The sequence below is a fragment of the Sceloporus undulatus genome, chromosome 3, assembly GCF_019175285.1.
Source record: "Sceloporus undulatus isolate JIND9_A2432 ecotype Alabama chromosome 3, SceUnd_v1.1, whole genome shotgun sequence".
Classification (NCBI taxonomy): Eukaryota; Metazoa; Chordata; class Lepidosauria; order Squamata; family Phrynosomatidae; genus Sceloporus; species Sceloporus undulatus.
The window spans coordinates 28,311,350-28,326,778 of record NC_056524.1 but is presented as its reverse complement, the minus strand read 5'-3'; the positions used below and the strand labels follow the sequence as shown (position 1 = coordinate 28,326,778).

Sequence of the window (15,429 nt, the reverse complement as noted above, 5' to 3'; positions counted from 1 at the left end):
GCCCCCCCCCATGTCACCTGGGAAGAAGCTCCCCAGAACTGCGGAGGACTGTCTTAGTCCAGAAAGCCACCTTATAAATTGAATTCCAGAGTAGCATTATGGAAAGATGCAGATGCTATATATACAGTCAGCCCACCGCTTTCAAGGGGAATCCGTTCCAGACTCCCCCCCCCCCCCCCAAATCCTATAGGTCTGAATGGGTCTCGTGCCTGCAAGTGCGCACAGGGTGCGCGCCGCAGGAACATGCCCCATTGAGGATAACAGAGGTCGCCCCTCTATGAATAATCAAGAATGCAAATATCAAGTCCTCAAGAAAGAAGGGGTGACTGTGCTTCCACACTTAAGCATTTACTTGCTCAGGAATTGACATACACTCAGCCCTCCTGTATCCACAGAGTCAACCAGCTACAGTTTGAAAATAATATTTTTTTTAAATCCAAAAACAAACCTTGATTTTGCCATCTTATATAACGGCCATTTTACTACACCATTGTATATAATAGGACTTGAACATACACGGATTTTGTTATCCATGTGGGGTCCTAGAACCAAAACCCAGCAGATACAGTACTGAGGGCTGACTGTATATGGTTCACTGAATTTTATGAAGAATATCATTAGACTTTCTTATTTCATTTTTTCCATACTGTTGTCTTAATTTTCTACCTAGTTTATAACAATTTCCCTTCAAACACAACTGCAGTAACTCCCAGTTCAGTGTGGACTGGCAAACTGCTACAAAGGTTTTGAGGCCTATTGTGCCTTTAAATAATAGCTTCCTACTTGCCCTACTTTTACAAAGCTAGTTCCTCCCTTCCTATTCAGTCATTATGGGCTTCAGCATTCCTGACTGTCCTTATGTAATCCATTTCTCTTCCTGTTTCCAATAAAAAAGAACAATTACTTCTGTGTTTGTATGCCAAGGGATCTTGCATCACCTTTGAGACCAACCACACACAAAAAAGTTGTAGCATGAGCTTTCATATATTCAATCTACTTCCTCAAAATGTGAGTAAGGATTATGATCTCAGGGTGTAACTTGCAATTCATGTTACATGTCAGACTGAAAACTGGAGTATATGAAGAAACATCAGCATACTTGTATACTAATCTTCCATTAAACCGCCTTCCACACTGCCCCCATCGTTGTTCCCAGTCCACTTTGTCTTACCCCTTATTTATACATAAATAACTAGGGTTTGTTTTTGTTATATTATTATTCTATCAGTACTAAATGCTTTAAAGGTTTTTTGAAACTGACTTCCAAAGAATGTTTTTAATTTATTCCACACATTTCTCTTTGAGTTGTTAACATGCAAGCTTCATGTACTGTATATCATATGAACATTACTACCGTATAGCAACAAACAAAATTATGGTTTTATCCTCTCCTTTAGTTCTGTTTGTCAAAAACTGATAAGGAGCAATATGAAAAAGAAGAGAGACCAGAATCCCAACAGGAAATTCTACGAAGAGCTGCTAAAGACCTGCCTGTGTATACTACAACAACATCAAGAGGTAAGGCTATACAAAATGCAAAACCTCAGATGCCTTTTATTGTCTCAAAGGCTGAGTCTGCACTGCAGAAATAATGCTGTTTGACACCACTTTAACTGCCATGGATCAAAGCTTTGGAATTCATTGTGAAATATTTAGCCTTCTCTGTCAGAAGGCTCTGGTGTCACAACAAAGTACAAATCTCTGGATTTGTGAAAAAAGTAAATTGCCATTTTGTTTAAATGTCATTTGCATTCTTGATTTGTGGGAAAGCCATACTTTACTAGTTGTAGATGAAACTGTAAACTGTATATGCTAAAAGTGAATAAATATGACTAAGTGTTCATAGATTGGGCCTTGTTGTTGTTGTGTGCCTTAAAGTAATTTTCAATTTATGGTGACCCTATCACAGGGTAAGATGTATTCAGAGGGAGTTTGCCTTTGCTTTCCTTTGAGGCTGAGAGAGTATGACTTGCTCAAAATCACCCAGTGGATTTCCATGGCTAAGCGGGGATTAGAACCCTGGTCTCCATAGTTGTAATCCAACTCTGAAATCTCTACACCAAAGGTTCCCAACCTTTTTGACTCAAGGAGCCCTTATTTCTATAGAAGAGCCCCTATGAGGCCTACCCTATATCTTACAAGTTAATGGTGTTTAAGAGTATATATTAAAATATATTCTTAATTTCATTCAATTTTTATTTCTTTCATTTTCCTGGAGCGGCCGCGGAGCACCTGGGAAGTGCATGCGGACCACTAAGGGCTCCTCGGAGCACAGGTTGGGAACCCCTGCTCTATACCATACTGGCTTTCATTGACATTATACTTAAATTATTTTTATTTGCCCATTTAATTGTTTTAAATTGTTTTATGTTTTTTATTAATTTTATGTTTTGATCAGTTGTAAATTGTCTTGAAATCCATTCATGGGATAGAGGTGGGAAATAAATCAAGTTCTTGATAATAAATTGGCATACACAAAGGGAAACATTGTAGGAGGTAACATGCAAGCCTGAGGCAAATCCCTGTTAATAGTTTCACACTGCATCTTAATCATCTCACTGTGATGAAATTCCTCAGTCTATACTAATGGATAGACATGCAGAAGACTGGTTTTCTAAAATGAAATCAGATCTAGAAATAATTTTGATATGAGCAATTATTGTTTCTTATGTTCCAGAGGAGGAGTTGTGTGTATGTGTAAGAATGCAAAAAAGACAATGTTCATACTCTTAGGTTGCATTCATGTTTAGGACTTCACATGAACAGATGCATCTTTTGCATTAATCCCATTTCTAGTTTTCATTCTAATGATATCTTTTAACCTCTCTTTTACTTAAGCTATCCATTGATTTTACAACATGGTTCATGTATTTTATGGAAGCAAGCTGTTGACAGAACTTTCACATCATTATTTAGATATTCCTCTTTTTGCCATTTTTAGCTTTTTGAGATGTAGCCTTTTATGCAGAGCAAAGACTCATTGAACTCTGAATCATTTAACTTATAAATTCCTGTTTTTAAAATGTTTTCAACAGCCATAAGATACTGCGATAGATGTCAGTTAATCAAACCAGATCGATGTCACCACTGTTCTGCCTGTGATCTGTAAGTACCCATTAGCTCTGGGAGGATTGACTTGTATGCATTTATGAATTATTGTGGATTCATCAGAATATACATCTGAAGCTGAAGTATTATTTTTCCATGGCCAAGCTGTTTCTCCACCACCTTTAAATAAAATAAAAACAAACAGGGATTTCATACCAAAATTTATTTTACCTTAATTTGTTGAACGTTTCTTATCAGAGACGAGAGTAATACAGGTTTATCTGTAAGCATGAGTCAGTCTCTCTTCTACAAATGGAAAATGCAATGAGAAATAGAAGTAGACAAACAATTTAGATTCTCTTTTACATTACAGTATGTCAGTATAGATTATGGCTAAATCATTTTAATAAGCTTTATTTGGTTGAACGCCTGCCCACTGTATGCTTTCTATATCAGGTTTACATTCCCTGTTTCTGCTCATCATTTTGAGCTAGGATGTGAAGAACCAGCTTCCTGAAACATGCAGCTATTTTTCTCCTTTCTTTGTATGAGGAGTTAAAGAAGGAAGAAAGGAAAAAATCTTCTGATGAGGTCTTGAAAGCACCTAGGCAAGCTGTGTGTGTTACTTCTTCATTTCCACGGGTGCTCTTGGTGAAGTTGGGGCACTTCATAGACTTTTGATGAGTGCTCTACCAATTTCCCTCTCTTTGGAGTCCCTCTTCCCATATTGTCTGAGACCATGGTGGAAACTGGCTCAACTTCCAATACAATGTTCTTTTCCTTGACACAACCCTGATAGTAATTCCCTGCCTCCAAAGCTTACCTGGCTGTGGGGAGAGTCACATTTTTCTTACCATTTTTTCCCAAGATTTGTGAGAATGCTGCTAAACATTGTGCCATCTCAGGCTGCGGATATCTGCCATTTTCATTTTGCAGAAATGCCTCTGGGTGCATTGGCAGGTCTCTTGTGTACAGTGAATTGGGACAGTAGGAACAAAAGGCTAATAATCCCTCTCGGTCATCCTTCCAAACATCACATTTACCCATGGCTGCATTTCATTATGAAAGAAAAGACCTGGAGATTTCTTAGTTATTTCCTATATAACCTGTTTTGAGTTTGTGAATGAGGTGAGATCTGAGCCATGGATTTTCTGTCTTCTCTTAATTGATATACTGTACTGGCAGAATATGGCCCATAATATTCCTTTGCACAACCTCTTATGATCTCGCAGTGCAAGTTTTCATTATACAATATGACCTACCATGCAGCACATGTGCTGTGTTCCATTCAGCTGAAAAGCTCCAGTCCAATTGTTAACTGGGGTTGGCTATAGGAAGTATACAACTCTCTTGTTGCGACAACAGTACTGGTTGCCAGTCTATTTGCAGGCACAATTCAAAGTGCTGATTATGACCTATGAAACCCTATATGGCTTGGTGCAAGCTGTCTGAAGCACTGTATCTTCCAGAATGAGCCTATTCTAAGATCTTCAGGGGAGGGTCTTCCTGGGCCCATTAGGTGTGAACAGGGGAGTGGCTCAGTGCAGGGACGTAGCTAGGATTTTAGGAAGGGGGGGGTCCAGACTAAGTGCCACCATTATAATGGGGCTTGAGTGCGGCGGCGCAGCAGCACACACCATTCATTTTTCTAATGGAAGGGGGGGTCCCGGCCCCCCCAGCCCCCCCCCCCCGGCTACATCCCTGCTCAGTGGCTGCTCCAACACTTTAGAACTTCCTCCTTTGGGAAGTGTGGTTGGCTTTCTCTTTGCTCTCTTCCATCATCCCGCTGAAGCTTTTCTATTCCAACACACTTTTTCGAAATTGAATTTCAGGGCTTTCAACACAACAGGATCTTGTAGCACCTTTGAGACTTAACTTTGTGAAAGAATTTGTAGCATAAGCATTTGTAAACTAGGTCTACTGCCTTGGATGCAGTCTGCAAAAGCTTATGCGACAACGTCTTTATCACAATTAGTCTCAAAGGTGCTACAACAACGCTTTGCATTCTGATATTCCAGACTAACAGAACTGTGTCTCTGAGTTCTACCACCAGGACTTTTAACGGTTTCCTTTTTTAAAAAATTACTTCTTTTTCTTTTTATCCATCTTAACATTTTTAGTGGGATTCATATTAATTTGTTTTAATTCTATGAATAATTTAATTTAATTGTATTTTAATAATAACTTTTGATGTTTTCTGGTTTATTTTTGTATGTGTTTTAACAATGTTTTACTTTTGTAAGCCAGCTTGAATCCTAGTACTGGGGGAAAGTTAGTTTAAAATGATGATGATGACATGGTGATGATGATGTCATTGTTCATCTCTCATTCACCATGAGTCCCAGTTTTGACGAAAAGGTGGGATGTAAACACATATAAAACAATAATACTTTGATATGGCTGTAACTGCCTGTTTTAGAACATGATAAACACTCACTGTATTACTGAAATGAAGTTTATGGTTTATGGAAACAGTGTTTTCCTTGGCAGTTGCCATTTGTACAAGTTAATTAGCATTCTTATTTGGAATAACCTGCTAAGGATTTTATACAGCTGCTGTTCAGAAGTCTCCTAAATTAGAAGGCTTTCATGGCCAGCATCCATAGTTTTTTGTGGGTTTTTCGGCTATATGGCCGTATTCTAGAAGAGTATTTTTCCCCTGACATTTTGTCAGCAACATGTTCATTTCCATGTTTTGATTTTTGATTTTGGTGTCCTCTGTAATGTTTCATGTTGCCCCTAAAGTGCCATCTTCTACTGGGTGGAAATTTAAGCTACTATGCTAAAACATTTTCTCTGATGCTGAAATGCTGCAAAAAGCTTTAAAATACTGGTTTTAGATCTATCTGTCACTTTCCTTATATCTCGCCATATAGCAACTCATGAAAGTCAAAGAATAACAATAAAAATACATATGGTTAAACATATGCAGAAGTTTATATTAAAATAATAGATCTGCTTGTTGGAAAAAGCATATTAGTGCTTTCATATTGTCATTACACTGAAATATATATTCTTTTTTTTTCTTTAGATGTGTCCTGAAAATGGATCATCATTGTCCATGGTATGCTTTTCTCTGTTACTTTCTTCCAACAAAAAGGGAAGTACCAGTAACCAAACGATGTTGATGGTTATGCTACAAGATTAGCCAAGGACAGTAATAAATAGAGCTGGTACCTATACCAGTGTTACTATAGTGTAACTATAAGGTGCAGGACAGTTTTCTAAGGCAGCTCTCTGAGAACATCTGTATCTTCAAGGCCATCCTACTACTGCAGAAATATGCTGCTTGGGTGCTGGAAACTTCCCCTCCAGATGTTAACAGATTTGGCTTTCTCTGTTTTTCTGTGGTGGCACATCTATATTCTTACTTCACCCATTCGACCTGCATCAGTGTAGTTATATTAACCAACACGCTCCTGCCCTTGGAGTGATTGTCTCTGGGAGAATTTAAATGCTGCATTGATATAGCTTGGTCCATTGTCAAAGGCTAAGTTTAGATTAGATTTATTTTTATAGCAAGTCATATTTCTCACATTACAAGGTTAAGGTTGCAGTCCTTTTTATTAAAATGAATTGAAGCTATATTACTGACTGGTACAGGGTGTTCAAAAGGAAAATGCCAATTCCTCATGCCACTGCATCCTCAAATATCTGCAACATATCAATAGTTTCAAAGGTTTGTGGGCTGCCAAACAAAACAGGAGGAGCCACATATTCCTACTGTAGAAGGAAGCAGATGATTACTTAGCAATTTTCCTTTATTTATTTCTTTTTAGGGTGAATAACTGCGTGGGATTTTCAAACTACAAGTTTTTCCTCCTGTTCTTATTATATTCCCTCCTGTATTGTCTATTTGTTGCTGCTACAGTTCTCCAGTATTTCATAAAGTTTTGGACAGTAAGTTTCTTTAGCAGACCTTATCCGCTTTGTGTGTATAATATAGGCTAAAAAGCACTCTGCTTTCGTTTTTGACATACCACATAACCATCATCAGTTTGAGATGGCTGAAGTAATATAAATCTGCTAAATACAAACATTACCCTCATTTAATTTTGACTGATATTAAGATCTTCATTGCTCTGGTCAAATTTTATGATTTAAACTTTTATTAAATCACTGCCTTAAAAGAATTCCTATTGGTTATGCTGTAGCATACAAAATTATATACCACAAGCTAGATCATCTCTGTGGTGCTGCATGTTGTCTGAATGCTATGCACTTTCACAGCTGTCTTTCAGAAAAGACTTGACTAACATCCTTAGAATATAAGAGAGTTGCTTGTTTAGTGACAGAATGGCTAACAAGCCAAATTTTAAATGCCTCATCACACAAGCAGTATATGTATGCATCTCATGTTTAAAAAAGGACATATATATTTTCACCCAGTTACAGTAAAAATTAACCTCTTAATATTTCATGAAGGTTCTTGCTTTATTTATCTTCACAATACCCTTCTGGCAGTGAGTTAGGCAGAGACAGATGTTAGGACCCATGTGAACTTTTACATGTTGGGTAAGGCACAGGCAGATGTAAAATTGGCTTAACTGTATATATCTTAGCCCTAATGAACAAGTCTTTTATCTACAAATGCTGCCCATTTCCTGCTTTTTCTCAGTATGCCACAATAAGCATGGAACTCCTTGTAGCCTGTTAGAACTTGCAAACTATCTCTACCAGAATCAGTACAGGCTATGATTTTAAATCATGGATTGTACTGTTTTTATTTATAAGTATTCTGAGAATTTCAGAGCTGTGTAGCCAGGTCTAATTTTATTTGTAGAATTCTTTTATATTAAACATAGCTATTACATTTGGAACAGTCTAAATGTCTAGAATTTAGAGAAGCAACTTTCTTGTTTTAATGTTAATGCATTTGATAGTGGACAATAAGAAAATACCCATAGAAGTGTGCTTACCATTATTTATTGAAGATTGTGCTTCAGTCTGTATCCTAAATTGTTGTAGAACATCCCCACTGTATATGTCTGTTTAAATTAAGTTTAAAATTAAATTCTCTCTTTTGGGAGGGGAATTTTGATGAATTTTCATTCTCTAGATTTGTGATACCTCCATTTTCATCTGTGTTTGATCATTTCTATCACTGTTAACAAAGAAGGTACTGTTATGGGACTCTATAAAAAACCAGTGCTCTAAAAGTAGTTTAAGAACATTTGTAAATACTCCTGATTTAGTTGCATTGACATTAGTGAAAACTGTCAAGTCATAGTGCAGCTGAATTTAGTATTTTTTCCTGTTTCTTTGAGTCACAACAATACATTAATTTGCCATTCAAAACTGATAAATAATAATAATAATGTAATTAAAAACATAGATTCATTAACATAATCTGACTATACATAAATATGGATATTTGCCTAAATCCTTCAACATGGGACTAATCAGTAGGATTTAGGCCCTCTCTGCCCTACTTTGTCTTTGAATTTCTATTTTTAAAATTCAGTAAGACCATTTTTCATTCATTTGGCTGGCTTTTGCTCTTACTTCTGTTTTTAAACCATGGAAGGAAAAGTTACAAGTCCATGAGGAAACTAACGACAACTTCTTAGCTGTAGGAAAACTGCTATTTTCAGTTAAGCCTAGCCACTATAGGGAAAATTCCAAAAAGAAAGAGTTCAGATACTAATTTGGCTGTGTAGCAATAGGGGTGAAGCAGATGGGTAGCAAGGAGCAGTCTCCAGTCGCAATTGTGCCAGGACTGCACGGACTACTTCCAAAGCAGGCCGCCACCAGGATCCGGATTATTCCAGTTCCTTTTTGATCTGGTCCAATCCAGATCATGGCATCGGAGCACCTTCCGACTGCTTTGGGGGCATGCGTTGTTTGAACGCCATGCTCCCACAGCAGCCAGAAGCCACTTTATTTGGTCTGTGTGTTTCGGGCCATAGAGAAATGCACATAGTACAACAAATTAAGGACACCTGTATTGGGGCTGTTGCAAATAATAGGCTCTTAAAACTGTAAACTTATTTCATGTGATCATATTTTGGTCAAATAGTTCTAAAGTAGTTGTATTGGTTATTCTAAAGCAAGAGAATTTGAAAGCAAGTCTTCAGACCAAAACATACTGCAGAAATAGTTTTGTGAAACATTGAGCCTTCTCTGTCAGTGAGCTCTGGGGTCACAATAAACTACAATTCCCAGGATTCCCTAGCACTGAGTTAAAGCAGTCTCAAACTGGATTATTTCTGCACTCTGTTTTGAACCTTTATATCAGAGTTGATGAACCAGTAGCCCACCAGCTCTTGTAAGATTGGCATTCCCATCAACTTTCATCATTGCTCCTGCTGATAGGACAGATGAGGGCTGTAGCCCAGCAACATCTGGAAAGCCACTGGTTTGCCAACTCTCATCTGAAAGCTGCATATTCTCTAGGCAGTTCACTTTGTGTGTGTGCATCATTTCTGTTATATTCTTAACTCTTTTAGGGGGGAAAGATGGCTTTAGCTATACTTAATTCTGTCTTTTTATCAGGTACATGAATTTTAAATTGCCATTATCCTCACCCAAAAGGTATTAAAACAGTTTGGTTAGAATTTCTTCAACTTAAGCTGCTTTTAAGGACAGAGTGGGGAGCATTTGTTCATCCAGGTATCATTGGATACCCGTCCTCATCAGCCCCAGTATGTGTGGCCTATGATAAGTATAGTAGGACTTCAGTCCAGCATTTGAAAGAGCTTTAGTTTTATCACCCCTGCTCAAATGCACGAAGAGATGTAGTTTTTTGGCCTTTCTTTAATAGATTTGAGGGTAAGATTTTTGATACAGCTCCTTTCTTCTAAGCTGTACAACAAGGAAGAAAAATAAAATAACATAGCATTGCCTCAAAGCAATTTTAGTTGATGAACTAAACACTTCATTGTAAATTAATGTTACTCTCCAAATAATTTTTTAAAATGTAATATTGCTAAGAACGTCATATTATCAAAATGCTTTAGTTCATAGCTGGTTAACAAATTTCAATTAAGGCCTCAAATTATAGACATTAACTTCCAGAAGATTTCCTGATCTTGTGTACAACAACAGATTAGCTTCAGAGTAGGTCTTCAGATACTGAAAATCAGAACAGTTGATAACTTTCTTAATTTTAATGGTGCGTCCTGAATCTACACCATTAAAATCAGTTATCCCTTCAGTCTCACTGTGCAGACACAAATTCACCTTTACATGTTCATTCAGTGAATGTAGACTTGCCATTGAATGCTGCACGTATTACACCTTGTGCACGCAGAAACCATTTTCTAACCGCATTTTTACTGTCTCTCAGCAATAGCCTCAGAGAGTTATAGTTATTTAATAAATTGTCTTTATTTGCACAAAGCTTTGCCGCAGGAAATCTGCTGAGAATTGTCCAAAGGTAAAATGCAATTTAAGATGAAGTCTAGTGTTCTAGTATGCACTTTTTATACATTAATTTTGAATATTGAGTCATAAGATCATCTATTGTGCTATTTTTATATTATCCTATATTATAATTAAAATATATTTTATTCTATTAAAACATATTTGTAGAGATCCTAAGGAAGAAGCTATTACTCTTAAGTGTGTGAGAAGTAGATGTTAAACTATCTAAATCTATGAATAAAAGGCAAATCATGTGCTTTTTTTATTTTATTTTAAAGGTCATCTTTTAGAAAGAATTGATTTTTGAACATATGTAACCACGGTAACTATAGTATTAAGTATATAATGAGATGTTTTTGTAGTTTGAACATATATGACAGATTTAATTAAACTAAATATTTTAGTAAAATAATTTTTCTCACTAAATGATGCTCGTACTCAATATAAAAAAACCAACAAATTATACATAATTCCCTTTATAATTCTTGCCTTCTTACCTATATATATTGTATTGAAATTGTTTGAAGCCTAACCTTGTCTAAATATTTTAAGCTTTAATAATATTTTGTGTCTATTTTCTATGAGAACTAGTGTGATGTAGTGGTTTGAGTGCTGGGCTACAACTCAAGGGAGACCAGGCGTCTGATTCCTATTCAGATATGGAAACCCATTTGGGCAAGTCACACTCTCTCTGCCCCAGACAAAGACAGTGACCAACCCCTCTGAAGAAATCTTGCCAAGAAAACCTCATGATAGCTTCATTTTAAGTTTGCCATGTCAGAAATGACTTGAGGTTTTACAACAACAACATTAATTTCCATACTTAGTCCTGTTTTATAAGAACTGTGGGGAACTGTTGCTCACAGAGACATGAGTATGGCCTCTCCTCTTCCCTCTTGCCCAGATAGTCCCTGTTTCCTGGATATGAAGACACAGATCCAGCCCAGTCCTTTCTTTGAATTGTTTATGGGCCATGCGCCAGCCACCTCAAGGTGCTTTTCTTCTCTGTGCCCCAAACTTGATTTAAGGACAAAACCCAGAAGGGACTGCAGTAGTGGGGAAATGTACTAAGGGAAACAGCATGCTTCTTTGGTGATTGATAATCTAAGCTCCACTCCTAGCGATAATCTAAGATCCACTCCTAGCAATAATCTATACAAGGTTGAACTTGCCTCCATTTCTGCCACATCAGTCTGCAGGGGATGGGGGGGGATATGGCATTAGCACAGAAATTTGTAGGCTCAGTTTGTTCCAGGAGGAGGGCAAAGACGTAAATTTGACTTTGTTTCCATTCTTATCCCCATAATTCCTTCAGAATTCCCTTTTATAGCAATAAATATTCAGGGAGTCACTTAGCTCATCACTTCTCTCTTGGCATTAGGTTGGTCAAGCAGTCTTGTGAAATTTTCTGCTAAAAACCAGTTAAGCATTCATTTATATAACGACTTCATTTCTATGTCTTGCATATTATTCAAGATGACAGTCAAAACTGCATAACAATACAACAGTGAAGCAATAAAAACAATAAACAATGAAATAAAACAGTAAATAACAGACAGCAATGATAAATTAAGTGTAATTTCTTGGAAGTGTGTGTGAAATCTTCTTTTCATACAAAAGCAAGGGCAGTCAAATAGCTTTCAGTTCTGTTTTTAATTTTGCTTAGTTTAAATTATTCTATTGTTGACCAAATACTTCAGATTTCTTTTCATGCCACTCACAAATTAATATATTCTTTGTCTGAAATCCAGCCTTACTCTGATGGATTGAAAACCACCACTAGCACAGTTGTATAGTTGTATATAAAACCTCTCTTACTACCTTTGTGTCAATTCTGAAAATATACAGCTGCCAGTTCAATAGGCTTGTGGTGGCACAGTGACATTAAAAAGTACTAAAGGACCAGAATTGCTTAAATCTTTCTTCATTGGCTCAGTCTATGCCCCTAATAATTTTAGTTTTTCTATAAATCCTTTATTTATAAATTCTTCACAAGACTGAAGTAATGCACATATTGAACAAGCTAAAAGCTAGTGAGTTACTTTGGGTTTATTTATTTTTTCTAATAATCAGTGAATTTATCTTTGAGTCCTTTTATTAGTCATTTATTTGGAAGAAACACCTGAATCCTATTTTTACTCCCCACTAGAGCATACTTTTTCAGTCAGTGGAACATATATAATTGTTGAGTTATCAAGTTACCATTGATTCTGTACCTCCTCTTAACTGGGATTATCAATTAGATTTAAGCCAAACTTGATTCAGTAGATCCAATCTAAATGGGACTTAGAATAGAATGTAGGCCAAACTTTCATTTTCTGTAGTTAGGGAGGATCCAGTCACACTAAAATACTTTAGGTGAGATTTTATAATGTAGATTTTAGTGTAAACATTATACATGTGAGACTATACTGTGTCTTCTCAACCATTTAGCTGGTCCCTGCCCCAGCCATTTAGGGGTGATGGTGTCCATAGGGATCGGAGAAATGCCTAGCTGTAGCCTCATAACTAGACACATACCAATGATACTAAGATCTTCAAGGGTCCTCTAGAGAACACTAGTAGAAGATGCAATCATTCCATGTCTGGCTATGGGGGACATACCAGATATTTCCGTGATACCCCCTACACTCTCCACCAGCCATTGAATGGCTATGGCGAAGTCTGAGGCAGCAAAATTGTCGGTCATGGGACAGCTTTGGTCATTTAAAGAGAGGAAGAAATGACCAATTGTCCTTTATTGGTGCACAAGGTCCCAAAAAAGACATACATACATACATATTTATTTATTTAGAGTATTCATATTCCACTCTTAAACCAAAAAAGGCTCTCAGAGTGGCTTGCAAACTGTTAAACCCTCAAACTTGCAATCTAAATGACATGACCTACAAAGAAAAGGGAATGGTAGTGGGGAGGTGGGATTAAATCCAGCAGGTATTGCTCTGTTCTTTGAATTTTAAAAGTTTCACTGTTGCTTTTTACATTGATACTCCATACACATAAATTATTGATAAAGGCTAATAGCAGGCATTGTGACTTACAGTTATATATTGTTTTCATGTGATCTAACAGAGAAGCCTTTAAGGGCATATCAATCGGAACTGTATTGTTCCATTTGGCCCTTAATTTTAAAAACTGGTTTCATGAATTGGTTTGAAAATAATATTTTTATATATAATACATTGTACATTGCTTTGGGGACCCTGATGGGAGAAATTGATCAATAATTTTTTTAAATAAATAAGTAAATAAATGTGCTCACAATACTGTTCAAATATAGTAATAATTTGTTTTATTATAAAGAGGTGGTTCTGTATGAGAGTATCAGTTGATCAGAAAGCTGTTAAAAAGGGGTTAATACTAAACTTCTTTTTCTTTTCCCCCCAGAATGAACTGTTAGATACTCGTGCAAAATTCCATGTTCTCTTCCTTTTCTTTGTGGCAGCCATGTTCTTCATCAGCATACTGTCATTGTTTAGCTACCACTGTTGGCTAGTTGGCAAAAACAGATCAACAATAGGTTAGTAAATTGTGGTGGTGGTAGTGGTGATCATTATTAACAGTTGTCATTGTTACTTGTCACTCTTGTTTTTACACTACTGATTTCATCCTCAAAACAACTCTTTGAGCTAAAACTGAGTGCTTATATCTGATCCTAAATCATGCAGTAAGGTTAGTCTCTGAGTGAGTTTACCAGTTCAGGAATCCACTAAAGGGCTGGGTTACCATGAGAAACATAAATTGTTTTCATTCACACCAAAAATGTGTTTCATGGGAAGAAATTTTCAATCTTCTCCTTAAAATCAATTTTTGTACCATCTTTCAAAATTACTTTTGACACTCCTGCCAAATTTCAGAAGAAATTGGTTGAATATTATGCTTAGGACTTCTTAAGTCTAAAAGACCTCTCTTTGTGTAGAGTGTGGTATTCAATCTTCTGGATTTCCCCCAAGGCCCTTATTCCACAAAAGAACATATCATCTCTGTTAAGGTTTAGATGGAAAGGGTTTAGAAGGAAAGATGGATATTTTTGTTTTTCTTTGTTATTGCCTGCTGAAATAAATGTTGCTGTTTTGTGGTTGTTTGTTTATCCAGCAAATGAAATCATTTCCTAATTGAATTATTTTGTATCATATTAAGGGATTTGTAAATATTTGGGTCAAAAGAAATAAAATGGGTGTTAATGATTCTTTAGTTATCAGGTTTGTCTTATCAGTGGGACCTTTGATATCTTTTAGTAGGGAATAATTGTATTGTTTAGGACACTCATTTATTGTGTTGCAGTTGTTGCGGAGATTCCTCCCTTCTTAGTTGCTTTATTTTGGTTTCCTTTATTGTATATGATACAGAAGCATTCCGGGCACCAATGTTTCGAAATGGACCTGACAAGAATGGTTTCTCACTTGGATGCAGCAAAAATCTAAAAGAAGTTTTTGGAGATGAGAAAAAGTACTGGTTGCTACCCATTTTTACAAGGTATTCTTACATAAATTGTTACAATCTGTCTTAAAATGTAAAATCTAGAGTTTGGTGATTAGAAGAGGATGGCAAACAGTTAACTTGAACTTTAGAAGCAGTTTACAATTTCAGAAATCTTTCAGAATTTTATTTATTTATTTCTATGCCACCTTTCTGGCAGAAAAGGACGCTTAATTAAATTAAATTATTCAATTTTACATTGCATAATCCCTGAACAGTGATTAGCCTGAATGCTAAATTTATTATACTTTCTCTGATCAGAGAAAAATTGATGTATCATGTATAGCTAATTTGCTTTATTTTAATGTATGTAGACATAGTACAACCAAAGAAAATCTAGATTACATCCTCGTTATTACAGGGTTCTAATTCCATAATGGGCAATTAAAATAAATTATCCCTTATCTCTGTCTTTGCTCTCCCCAAATGTTTTAATGTCCATCTCTTATTAGCCCCACCTAACTTGGGCAGTGCGAAGGCATTAAGGGAACTGTAGTGCAAAACATGGAGGTACAAAAGTTCCTTAGCCTTGCTTTA

At 36.4% G+C, this 15,429-nt stretch overlaps 1 protein-coding gene across 4 annotated transcripts in view; it reads left to right on the top strand.

The window, feature by feature from the left end:
* Positions 1-15,429, top strand: part of ZDHHC20 (zinc finger DHHC-type palmitoyltransferase 20) — a 71,933-nt gene that overhangs the window by 42,775 nt on the left and 13,729 nt on the right. For 2 of the 4 annotated variants that reach the window (XM_042456878.1, XM_042456877.1), the window contains 7 exons: positions 1,398-1,518; positions 3,036-3,105; positions 6,080-6,112; positions 6,828-6,948; positions 10,391-10,426; positions 13,801-13,933; positions 14,763-14,889. In XM_042456878.1, coding sequence (XP_042312812.1) covers positions 1,398-1,518; positions 3,036-3,105; positions 6,080-6,112; positions 6,828-6,948; positions 10,391-10,426; positions 13,801-13,933; positions 14,763-14,889 — 641 coding nt within the window. The remainder of the gene's footprint in view (positions 1-1,397; positions 1,519-3,035; positions 3,106-6,079; positions 6,113-6,827; positions 6,949-10,390; positions 10,427-13,800; positions 13,934-14,762; positions 14,890-15,429) is intronic. The other 2 variants (XM_042456880.1, XM_042456879.1) reach the window with 1 other exon arrangement.